Source organism: Bufo gargarizans, chromosome 2, assembly GCF_014858855.1.
Source record: "Bufo gargarizans isolate SCDJY-AF-19 chromosome 2, ASM1485885v1, whole genome shotgun sequence".
Taxonomy (NCBI): Eukaryota; Metazoa; Chordata; class Amphibia; order Anura; family Bufonidae; genus Bufo; species Bufo gargarizans.
In genome coordinates, this window is record NC_058081.1 from 180,847,393 (window position 1) to 180,860,817 (window position 13,425).

Consider the following 13,425-nt stretch of genomic DNA (forward strand, 5'->3'; position numbering starts at 1 on the left):
TAAATCAACATGTTTCACCTGAGCAATTGCCGCATTGATTTAACAGGTTTCACCTGTAAAAATGGTGCTTTTTTTCATGATGTGTTTTTAAAAAGCAACATGTAAACCCAACCTATAGGGCTGCCTTTATACGATGCAGCCCTGACAGCAGGATCTAATTGCTGGGCCGCACCTGTAATTGTCAGCTGGCACCTGTGCACGCTATTTGCTGCCTGGGCTGCATTGGGTATGGGCAGCCTTACAGCTTTTACCTTTTGTTGATACCCTGTAACAAACGCGGCTGTGTGAATGCATGTCAGGTTGGGTTTATAGCCTCTCAATGTAAGCAATAATGTTTCCACTCATGGACAACAAGCAGAAGTATTGAAAATGGTGATGAATTTAAGTACAATGGGGGTCATTTATCAAATACCTGGGTCATTTATCAAAGACTTGCGCTGCTGGAGGATGCACTTAATTTATGATGTGGACTAGTAATTTGGTCGGGACAGATGGCCCCACCTCTGCCACAGCATAATAACACTGTGCGCCTACATTAAGGTGCACAGGCTTTCAAAAATTTGCAAACTGGGAGTTTCTGACATTTTTACACCAGTAAGGACTCATAACAAATGACCCCCAATGTATATTGTATATTAGAAAACTGAATAGCTTTTTCTAATCCAGAGATGCGGGCACATCATCCACTTCACTAGTATCATTAGGGAAATAAATATGGTTGACGTCCTTTTTGTACTATGTACTGACAGCTGGCAACTCCTGTAGCTTTCCCACTGGCGGTGCTGCTTACTCAGTAACTATCACAAGTGACTCGGTAACAGGTGCCATTTCTTTACACCCTGATAAGAGAGAAAAGTGCTCCGAAACAATGCTCATGTAAAGAAGCACTTGAGCACTAAAACTCAATTTTTGTAGAAAATATTAAAATCAGACGGATAATGATGAACCGATCAAAGTCATCCACACAGGGCACATATAGGGGTGTACGTATGGACATGTCTAGGAATAACATATACATATGACGGTGAAATATGACTAAACCAGAATTACCCAAACACTAAATGGGCACTGTATCCTAGGACTGGCACTTCCCATTTGTGTACGTACGAAACAAAAATCTGAGTGCAAAAAAAAAAAAAGAAAGTAGGACCTCACATAGTATAAGGCTGCAGTAAAGGTGTGACTTCATTGTACTCTAAAAAACCAATGGACAATCCCTGAGAGAGGGCAAATGTTGAAGAAGAGTTGAAAGTCATCATTAACTGTAAGCTGTGGACCAACACTCTTGTGCAAGTTTTCGGAGTCCTGAGGTGAAGAGAATTGTTTCATAAACCATTCTTTGTCCTTTTGGAAGAATATATTCAGCTTTTGACGAACATGAGATATAGCAGATAAGAAGGTGGGTTGTAAGAAATGGGCTTTAGAGGTATTCCACGTAGAAGGAAAAAAAAAAAAATGTTCAGATAGGGTACAGAGACTCATAACTGTGGACACACATAAGGTATGAGATTAGAGAGTCATAGAAATATGTATATAGTATAGTATTTGTATATAAAACAGAAACGTTATGGAAATCTGGAGGTAGACCACTGAGGAAGTACTGGATTCTGAAGATCCAGGACAGAGGAACCTGTATAATTCTGGAGATCCAAAACAGATTTGTTAAGAGAATTTTGGACATCCAATAGAAAGGCAGCCAAGAATGTTTAGAAAGGTAAAAGAGAGGAAATCTGGAAGTTTATCCTCGTATTGGTAACTGGTATTTGTTCTAATTATCTCAAATAAACCATCTTCAAACCACTTAGAAACAGAAGAAAAAAATCATAATATAAAAAAAGAGTTAAATGTAAGTTTGAAAAAATTAATTTCCCAAAGTGTTCCACATTAGCTGAAGCAAAGTGCTAACGTCCAGTGCAAGTAGTTTAAGGGGAGCTTGCTGGGCTTATAGCAGGGCTGGATGCATCGGAACGGCTGTAGTCGCTGACAGAGCCATTCCTGGAGCTGATACCACCTCGCCCTTTGAGCATGCTGGGCTGGAAGTTGGCATGGCGGCGGGCATGCTTAGTCAGGTGGTCACTACGCATGAAACGCTTTTCACAGATGGGGCAGCAGAACTTCTTCTCTCCAGTATGAGTGCGATAGTGTCTGGCGAGTTCATCGGACCTGGCAAATTTCTTGTTGCACTCTTCCCAACTGCACTCAAATGGCTTTTCACCTAAGAAAATAAGTAGAAAGACAGCATTAAGAAACACCATCAAACCACAAATTATATATGTAATATATATTTTTATATCCATAACCAGCTACAGAAACTGACTGTATTTCGAAAAAGTATTACATACAGGAATAGTACCCATTTAAGTGAATGCGCTAAGTCACCAAGAGCAGCAGCTACTTTTTCATTAGTGGCTTTTCTCAGGAATAGAGAGAGTCCCTAGCAGGTGATTCGAAGCAGGTGACCCCTCTATCTATGATAGCTGAATGCCCTTTTAGCTTACCTGGTGAAATTGCACCAGTAAGGCTTCCTTCCTACGCAAATTTGCTCAGAATTTTTTTTACTGCTAAGAAAATGCCATAAAAATCACTTGCACCTATGTGTGAATCCACCATAAATGTTTCCATGAAATGCCAATTAAAGGGGTTGCCCGGGTTCAGAGCTGAACCCGGACATACCCACATTTCACCCCTCCGGCCCCCCTGATATGAGCATTGGAGCAGGGCAAAGGCTTTTTTTTGTTTGTTTTTACACCGCTAGGTGAAGGCTTCACTCAGCAGGTTTCCGGTAATGTCACCGACTCCGAAAGGTGGGCTTTAGAGCTGCCCTAGCCGTTTTACAGGCTAGGGCAGCGCTAAAGCCGGCCCATTAGTGCTGTTGACGTCACCAGGCTCTCTGCTGGGTGACAGCCTTCGCCAAGCAGTCCCTATGGAGAGCCTGGTAAGTCACCGGATCGCCTAAAAAAGGCTTTGCCCCAAGGAGAGCATCGGAGCATGCATCGGGGCCTGCCTGGGTGAAAATGTGGGTTTGTCCAGGTTCAGCTCTGAACCCAAGCAACCCCTTTAAAGAGGACCTGTTGGCAGGTTTATCCTGCCGATTAACATGATACCTTTATTCTGAAAATCTGCTGCGCTGTTTCAGAGATATGGTAGTTTAATCAATATGCAAATAAGAGCTTCAGTGCCCCGAAGGGCAGGTCTTAGCCCTTGATGCACCTCAGCTCCTTCATTTCTTTTGACTGACAGGGCCAGGCATCATCATTGTGCTCTTACCAGGCCCTGTCATTTATTCTATAATTTGCAGTGGGGGAAATGGGATGTACAGCGCATGCGCAGATTATATGTGGAACTGCTGGGCCAGACAACAGCACAGTCAAGAGAAGTGGAGCAGCTGAGGTGCAGCGAGGGGCTAGGGTCACTGAAGCCCTGATTTGCATATCGAGTAAAACTCCTAGATTGATAGTACTTTTTTGTACCACTGTGCCCTCCAGCTCAGTGTCCGTTAAATAACCCACAAAGCTTCATAGCGTCGATCTAAAGACATACTAACGGGTTTACATTTCAACAGCTATACATTTACTCTGTATCTTTTTAACATACATTAAAGAGGCTGTCTGCAATTCTTTAGAAAGGACATGCAGTGGGATTTAAAAAATTGTAAAGAAGGCATACACCCCCTCTTCTGAAACTTAGTGGGACCCCACTAGTCTCGCCAACCACTGGGCACAGAGATGACCCACCTTGGCCAGTGACTGGCTAAGCAGAAATCTCCAGGGGTTTCTTGTGTGTCGAGACAGGGTCTGGAAGCAGACCCCCTTCCTGGCAACCCAAAAAGTTCTCTATTTGTTTCTCACATCTAAACAGAGCTTGCAAAAATTCACGACCTCATCTAGATGTATTGAAAGGATTTTCCACCTGCAAAAAAATGCAGAAATTTCTGCAATACATCTGGCGCCTGTTAACACACGCTTAAAGGGGTTATCTGATTTTTATTTATTTTTTAATAGCACTAGCGAGAGATTCCTTCGATCATATGCACAATGTACCGGATGTGATCCCGTAAGTGCCAGAGCATATAAGAACCGGGAGCGCAGTGCAGGCCCGGTAAACAACATTTAATAAGTACCAATAAAAAAGTTGTTTTTAAGGGGGGGGGACACATGAAATGAAAAAATAAAATAAAATCAGATAACCCCTTTAAGGGTGTGTTAACATGAGCCAGATTTATTGCAGAAATTTCTGCAAGTGGAAAATCCGTTCCATACATCTAGACGGGGTCGTATCTGCATAATGTGTATGAATTTTTGCAAGCTCTGTTTAGATGTGAGAAACAAATAGAGAACTTTTTGGGTTGCCAGGAATTTGAAATAAAAGTAAATAAATACTGGATAACCCCTTTACGTGGAGAAGATAAGTCCCCTCCACAGTATTATCAGTACTCAGGTTGAAGGACTGTGCCACAAGCAGCGATCTACTGTGCACGCACATTCGCACTGCACTACGTCATCATGTATTATATCATTAAAGTATGAATTGCCAGATTAAATAGAAGCGCTATATTTCTAGCTTTGGCGCTCATGTCATACCACAAGTATATAAGAACACACCTTAAGCAAACAATCTCGTCTGCTGACTGTACATTTTGCCCTTTTTAATGACCACCTTGGTATAACACCTAAGCAAACACATTATGCAGTCTTGGGTAACTCCTATCCGGTTCTCTTCAGTGACATTTGTAATCCTAGGTGAGATGCCAGGAAAGAAGAGAATGTGGCATTTAAGACTGCTATAGATAGCGTCGACTGTCTCTAGAAAAGGATGTGGTTTCAGCAGCTTTCTCTAGGTTTCCCCATATTAATAACTGTAATTACTGCAACTGAAAAAGACACAAAATCCAGAATGGTAATGGACACTTAACTGCCTTGTAGGGCCAGCTCAGCCGATACCTGCGCAGCACGGGGCACACACGTGAGCCCTTATTCACATGTCCGTGATGACATTTGTGACAAGACGGTCAGTGTGTCACCCATGACCATGTCCATGAAGGGTCCGTGGTGTCCATACTTTGCCCTCCGTTTGTCATGTTCACCACATGCACTAGTAGACAGTTTTTCCAGAACATCTCTAACCAATGGTCAGTGAAAACCACTGACAGAACACGGATGCCACCAGTCGTTACCACTAACCCATAGGCTCCAATAGGAGTGTTTGGTCCGCAACAAATGTACTTCATGTCCCTGTTATTGTGAATAAAATCCATGGATACGTGAGCTGCCCATGGGGAACACAGACGGCACACCATGAGTCACATGTCAATAGGGGTGCATTCACACGAACGTGCTGTGTTTGGCGGTCTGCAAATTGCGGTTCCACAACACACTGACACCAGCCAAAATGCGGATCCACACGGCCAGAGCTGTATAGAAAATGCCTATTCTTATGCGCTATATTTTTTGCAGACCTGTGGAACGGAACTACGGATACGGACAGCATATGGTGTGCTGTCTGAATCTTTTGCGGCCCCGTTGAAATTAATGGGTCCGCACCCATTCCACAAAATTCTGGAACATATGGTTGTGTGAATGAGCCCTAAAGCTACTTTTAACACAGTCAGTGTTTGGTTAGTGATTTCAAGATTTTTACCTGTTTTGTGTTTTTGAGCCGCACCTAGTTTTGTCTCACAATCACTAATGGAAATCACTGGGGTCTAGATAGTCCTTTCTGAAACGGCGGCAGCCCTGGACATGGAGGAGACTTTTGCAGAATCTTGACAACAGGAGATTTCTGAAGCTGGTGTAGAAGAAAACTGGCCCACAGCAAACAATCAGATTCCAGCCTTCATTTTCTGTTGCTACGGGCAACTAAGCCAGTTTTCCTTTACAGCAGTGTAGATAAATCTCCCCCAGTGAATGCACATAAGGCGGACACTATCCGGAGCTGCTGCACCTTTCAACTAAACTTTCCGTTTTTTCCACTTAGTGGGAATGGGTGTAACTCATAGACCATAGCAATTAGCGAGATTGCAGCGGTTTTTATCATCACTTCCAGTAGCCGTTCAGAAGCCATGAAATATACATTAAATGGTTTTCATGTATATTCCATTATCCATCTGACATAATGATGCCATAACTGTGTCAGGAAGATTTATTTCCCGGACATGCCCTGCGGCCAGACTACAGTGATATCATATTCAAACGCCATGGCAGCAGTAAAGAGTTAGCAACTCAATAATTAGCTCTCCCCTAGCCTTAGACAACTTCAGAAACAATAGCCGCTTATTTAGGCCTCATTGCATGACCATATGTATTCTGCAGTCCACGAACCGCTGTTCCGCAAACTATGGATACCGGCTGTGTGCATGCTGCATATTCCTAACAGAACTGACCATTCGTGTCCACAAAACAGACTAGAATAGGATATAATATATAATATGCCACACGCAGATGTCATCCGTGTACTGTCCGCATTTTTTTTTTGCGGACTAATAGAAATTAATGGGTCCATGTACGATGTGCAAAAATGCAGATCAGAGGTTGACCCAAACTACAGTTGTGTGCATGAGCCCTTAGGAGATTTCTTACTCAATTACGGTATGTACCAACAAGATGACTTGCTATGTTGCAGCACTACAGCATATTCGGCTAATGCACAGCTGTTATAGCGATAACAGCGCACTTTCATGAAAATCCACAGGTTACTTGCATCCCCCTTGTAATAACACATCTGGAGCATCTATTCTTAAGATGTGCCATTCCTTTATTATTCCTGATCGAAGTATGAATTAATTGCTAGCAGTTTGCAGTAAAGGTCCAGATGGGGATTACCAGTTGAGGGTGTGTCCCTGCACAGTCTACTATCCAGTTAATGCTGTCAGGGGCAGACTGTGCAGGGACACATCCCCAACTGGTAACATCCATCTGGACCTTCATTGCAAACTGCTGGTAATTTATTCATAACTTCTATCAGGAATAATAGATGCTCTAGAAAATGATTACTACAACAGGCATGTCGGGAGTGGTGAAAGGTCTTCTTTAAACAGGTAACGTGGCTGTATTTTCCAAAAATTAGCTTTTGTTGTTCCATTTCAGTTTGGAGGACATGTATCTACTGAATCTGTCTTCCCCGGAGAACATGTATGGAACATATAAGTCATTTTTGGCCACAAATAATCTGATTTTTAGGTTGCTACATGTTACATGTCAGATTGTCAGGATGCATGTTACCTAAACTGACACATTGAAGCAAAGTAAATCAGAAACAGAAAAGCAAACGCATAGCATCTGGACTGAATTTTGATCTATTCATTTCAATGGGTCTGCACACATGATTTTTCATGCATCGCCTTTGCGTTCAGGAAAAAAATAAATCGCAGCATGTTCTATATTGTGCATTTTTCACGCAGCTCTGACTCCATAGACGTGATCGGGACTTGTGTGAAAAACGGAAAGCATCTGGATGTAATGTGTGTTTCACTGATGCTTGCAAAGAGGTGTAGGTTGTTGCAGTTTTCCTGCATGCGTGTGAAAAACGCATGCAATCCGGATACAATCCTGATAGAAAAACGCAAACAATGAATGCAATCGCAGAAAAAAACCTGATTCAACTTGAGTGTAAAACCGTCCGTTTTTTCCTGAACAGATCCTGACACAATCCATATCGCCCGTGTGAACGAGTCCTAAGACAGCGATTTCCAGAAAGAAGATCTGCATCGAGCTGCCAAAAACTGTCGGGGTTTTATCAACAGCACAATTGTATGGCTTAAAAGTGAAGAAGTAAATGTTGTCCCAATTTGACACCACGTCAGCAAATTTTTTAAATAATTTAGTCCATATGCAACTTCAAAGAATGTGCAGAACATGTTTGCTTACTTCTCACCAGTTCAAGTGGCTACCAGGACCCTCCAGCAATCCTTTATCATGTATCAGGCGCTGGGGGAATTCTGGCAGATGGTCAGATGTGAGATAATATTAAAGCATTCTCTATAGCAGGGGAGTACAACCCGCAGGCCGCGTGCGGACCTCAGAGCCAAGGTTTGCGGTCCCCGTCCTGCTGGGCAGAGACACAGCTGATCGTGCGAGGAATCACTCGTTTGCCGGCTGATTTATATATTTTATCAGGATGAAAGATGTACAATTATAGTCAGCACATCGCCATGTGTAATCAGGGATGGGATACCGATAATTAATATAACTATAAGGCATCTTGCACACGACCGTATGTTTTTTGCGGTCCACAAAAAACGGATCCGCAAAAAATACGGATGACATCCGTGTGCATTTCACATTTTGCGGAACAGAACAGCTGGCCCCTAATAGAACAGTACTATGCTTGTCCGTTATGTGGACAATAATAGGACATGTTCTATTTTTTTGCGGAACGGAAATTCGGAAACGGAATGCACACGGAGTACCTTCCTTTTTTTTTTTTGCAAACCCATTGAAATGAATAGTTCTGTATACGGTCCGCAAAAAAAATGGAACGGAAACGGAATGAAAATACGTTCTTGTGCAAGAGGCCTAAGAAGGAGGAATGACTACTGAACACTCTGCTTATTATTTCCCTGAAGGTGTCCACCATGCATGTTTCCTCTGATGTCTTATATCACAAAAGATGCTCTTTACTCATGTTGTACATAAATTAGCTGTTTGAAGTCAAGAAGTCGGGGGACCTTCTTGCTTGGAGTCAAATCGCAGTGCCAAAATACTGCCCCTTCTGTAATAATTGGCATGCCCTAGCACAGACAACCTCATCACCAAACCACCTAAGAACTACTGCTGTGTTGCATCCCCGACACATGAGCGGTGTAGCTCTGAAGAAGTCTGGTGATGAGGTTGCATGTACTATACAGAGAAGGGGCAGGATTTGGGCAAGGACCCAGCAAGAAGGACCGCGGCGCCGTGAATCCAAACAGCTCATTTACATAGAAGACGAGTGGTGAATAAGGAGTATTTTCTGTAAAATAAGACATCAGAGGAAACATGCGAGGACACCTTTGGGCCATAGACTGTTAGGGCTCATGCACACGATTGTTTATACTTTGCGGCCCGCAAAACATGCATCCGCAAGAAATACGGATGACGTCCGTGTGAAATCCGTATTGCATCAGTTTTTTTGCGGATCCATTGTAATAATGCCTATCCTTGTCCACAAAACGGACAAGAATAGGACATGTTCTATATTTTTGGTGGAATGGCCACGCGGACATACGGAAACGGAACGTCACTTTGTTTTTGCAGACCCATTGAAGTGAATGGTTCCTCATATGGGCTGCAAAAAATTGGAACGGACATGGACAAAAAAAACCACTTTTGTGTGCATGAGCCCTTAAGGTAATCTGGGTGGTTTGGGGGGATGATATCCTGGTGACAGATTCCCTTTGAAGTGGTTGTCCCACCATTGAATATCATAATCATTGCATAGATCGTCCCAAATGAACAATGTTTGCCATTTACACATTGTTAAAAAAAAAACTATCCAATGAAGAATTATGACATTTACTTACAAAGTATGGCCCCACCTAGTGCTCAGAGTGTTTGGCAACTGTGGTCAACTCTTTAAAGGGGTATTCCCATCTCAGACATTAGGAAGATGGGTATAACCCTTTAAGGATAGTTTTACATGGTCATGTGAAGTCTGAGGAAAATGGTCCATGTGACAGCCACAATTCCCGGACCTACCATAGTACATCTGACCCCAAACTCACAGTATTATAGTGATTTCTGATTATGGGAGTTCCTGGCTGACTGCGGGACACTTTACTATGCATTGAGTACAGGACAGTAGACCCACGGTCAGGATGGAACTCACAGCATGATAAATCCCTTTGATGCTGTGAGTTCAGATCAGCTATGGCCAGTGGGGAAAATGTGGCCGTTACACTGACTTTGTCACAGATCACACACAGCCATCTGTGCCGTCATTAAAGAGGACCTTTCACCGATTCTGACACTGTGAACTAAGAATACAGATATGGAGAGCGGCGCCCGGGGATCTCACTGCACTTACTATTAATCCCGGGCGCCGCTCCGTTCTCCCGCTATGCCCTCCGGTATCTCCGGTCACAAGGTTATGGTAGGTGGAGTCTGCCCTTGTTCTGCTGTAGCGCTGGCCAATCGCATTGCAGAGCTCACAGCCTGGGAGAAAATAACCTCCCAGGCTGTGAGCTCTGCGCTGCGATTGGCCAGCGCTAGAGCAGAACAAGGGCAGACTCCGCCTACCATAACTTAGTGACTGAAATCTCCGCCTACCATAACTTAGTGGCCGTAGATACCGGAGGGCATAGCGGGAGAACGGAGCGGTGCCCAGGGATAATAGTAAGTGCAGTGAGATCCCCGGGCGCCGCGCTCCATGTCTGTATTCTTAGTTCACAGTGTCATATTCGGTGAAAGTTCCTCTTTAAGATTAAAGAAAATTGTCATATTAAACAGTATTGATGATTTGGGTATGTTTCACATACATGCATCCTCAACCTTATGAAAATGCATTACTCTTCGGTTACTGGAGCTGAAGCTCTTCAAACAGATGCATGCATATGTACTGTAGAAGTCATAACTCCAGTGACCTCGCTGTAGGGGGAGCCTAGTGAATACGCATTAATATGCCTCCTACTGTTTAACAGCATACTTTAATTGATGGTCTTTTGTGTCTCCTTGTAAAAGCACCTACAACGGGCTTGAAAGCTCTAAACTAAAGCTCTAGGAAAATATGGAAAACTGAAAAATTGGCCATAAAATGTAATACATATTATGATTTATGTAGAAACTAGCCATAGCTAGCATCTGTCTGGATCACCTCTCTAGAGCAGTAGTGAATTACAAAATATACACACTGGAAGTCATGGAAGCCAAATCTTTATGGAAAATTGTTTGTGAATTGTAATGCTGAAGATTACAAAAAAAAAAAAAAAACATTTAGCGAAAAAATAAACGGAATGGCAATTAAAGGGCTTTTTCGGGTTCTGTGAAATTTCTCATTCATCCTGGACTTATGGTAAATATCTGTAGAAGAGGTTTTCAAGTTTGAATGACTTATAAAAGGAATCTATGGCATTAAATACTGGTGACTCATGCTTCAGTCAGCATAATCTGCTTTCTTATTTAGTTTTCCTTTTGCTCTCACTGTCCTAACTTTTTGGAAACATGAACTTTGTCATCGACTTTCATTTTTAAAAGTGCCCCTGTTCTGTGTCATGTGACCCTTTCTTCTGGCTCAACTGATATCCTGTATACCAATCACCGGGCTAGGAGCTGATCGTTATAGCCCAGAACTTGGGATGTTACTAGTGATGTTTTGTTTTGGGACTGTGTATTGTCACTGCAGAGAATGTACATACAGTCTTCAGACACATTCGCTTTAAAAAAAAAGTTTTTCTCCATCATTCTGTACTCAATACCCCATACTTAATACCCCATAATGAGAAAGTGAAAACACAATGGGCCAGATTTATCATGACTCTGACAGCTCACTCCACTTTAACATATGGCTAAAGTCAGTTTTAGCCAAGTCAGATTTATGATCGGCCCTTTAAGACTGTAATAAATGTGGTTTGACGGTAGCAGTTTATCAGTCAGTAAGCAGCTTTACAAAAGTCGCACATCTTTACGAAAAAGTCGCATGTTCTATTAAAAAGTCTCATAAGATAAGCATGGTCCTCACTGGAGTGAAATTGCGACTTTTTAAATAGTCCCAATAGTAAATCTGTCTAGAGATTCATTTACATAAGAAAACACGGCCACTTTCAGAAAACTGGTGAGCATAGTGCAAAGCAGAAAAAAAGTCGCAAATTTGTGCGCAGTTTTAGCGTTTGGGACTTTTTCACTCCATTATTCTGACCTGAGCTAATGATAAATCTGGCCCAATGTTCTAAATATTTGCTAATATATTGAAAATAAAAAAAGAATTAAAATCTAGCATCAACGCAACTATTCAGACCTTTTCTCAGTTTTAGTTGAAACCCCAAGGAGCAATTATAGCCTCCAGTCTCCTTGGGTATAATGCACAAGGTTTGCACACCTGGATTTAAAGATTTTCTGCCATTCTTCTCTGCAGATCCTCTCAAGCTCTGTCAGATTGGATGGGGACAATCAATCGACAGCCATTTTAGCTCTTTCCAAAGAAAATATATTTATTCACTTAGCCTCTGTAAGCTTATTATATTCTCAAATCTTTGAATTCACATTAAGTCATTTCAAGTGGGTTAAGTAAGGGCTCTGGCTGGGCCACTCAAGGACATTTAAAGAGTTCAACACTCCTGTGTTGTCTTGGCTGTGTGCTTAGGGCCACTGTCTGGTTGAAAGGTAAACCTGAGGACCAGAGCACTGGATCAGGTTTTCATTAAGAATATATCTCTGTACTTTGCTCCATTCAGCTTTGTCTGAACCCTGACCAGTCTTTCTGTCCTAGCGGCTGTAAAACACCCCCAAAGCATGATGCTACCAAAACCATGCTTCACTGCAGTGATGGTATTGTGCAGGGCATGGTGTCCTCCAAACATATCGCTTAAAATTGAGGCCAAAAATCCTAATTTCATCAGACCAGGGAATCTATTTCTCATATTCTGAGAGTCCTTTAGGTGCTTTTCTGCAAACTTTCATGTGTCTTTTACTGAGAAGAGGCTTCTTTCTAGCAACTCTGCCATAACACCCAAATTGGTGTAGTGCTGCAGTGATGGTTGACTTTCTGCACGTTTCTCCCATCTGTGCACAGGATGTCTGGAGCTTAGTAAAAAAGTGACAATTGGGTTCTTGGTCATTTTTCTTACCAAAGCCCTTTTCCCTTAATGGCCTACTTTGGAGGAAGGGGGGGAAAGCAACTCTAGGAAGGGTCCTGGAACTTTCAGTGCAGCAGAAATTTTTTGTACCCTTCTCCAGCTTACAGCAAGCAAGCAAGGAATTATGGGCATGTAGTCTCAGCCTGAAGCTGGGTATATAATCAAGCCCAGTAATTGCACGTGAGCAATGAAAACAAATGGTATGCGGGCTACACAGACAGTGGGGTGTGATCTACACCAGTGTTGGCTACACTTAGAATAATAATCTTAATGTATATAGCGCCAACATATTCTTTAATGCTTTACAATTAGTCTTTGCTATGATCTCAGAAAACCCTTTAATAGTAACATCTGGTCTCCGAGCTCAACCCATGAAGCTTGCGAATCTCAAGATTTTCAGATAATGCAGAAGGGCAACAAAGACATGGGCCTGGCTGGTTTTTAAGTGCCATGCTGCTCCCATGAAGTGTGTGGTATTTTTATTGCACATTTTTTATGGTCTTGGAGCAGTGATTGATGTTCTTCACACATTTGCTTCATTTATGGAATGCTTTATTGTCGAGCTCAGCATATATCACGTGCTTAGCAGAATGCATGTAATCTCAGGCTTACTGTGAACTCTATTACTAAGTATATAAAATAAAAAAAGTAATTGTCACAGG

General features: G+C 42.4%; 1 protein-coding gene across 1 annotated transcript in view; it reads right to left on the reverse strand.

Moving 5' to 3' along the window:
* Window positions 1-266: 266 nt before the first annotated feature.
* KLF13 (Kruppel like factor 13) overlaps window positions 267-13,425 on the reverse strand; it is a 55,873-nt gene continuing 42,714 nt past the window's right edge. The window contains exon 2 of the mRNA XM_044283314.1: window positions 267-2,215. Coding sequence (XP_044139249.1) covers window positions 1,923-2,215 — 293 coding nt within the window. The 3' untranslated portion in view covers window positions 267-1,922. The remainder of the gene's footprint in view (window positions 2,216-13,425) is intronic.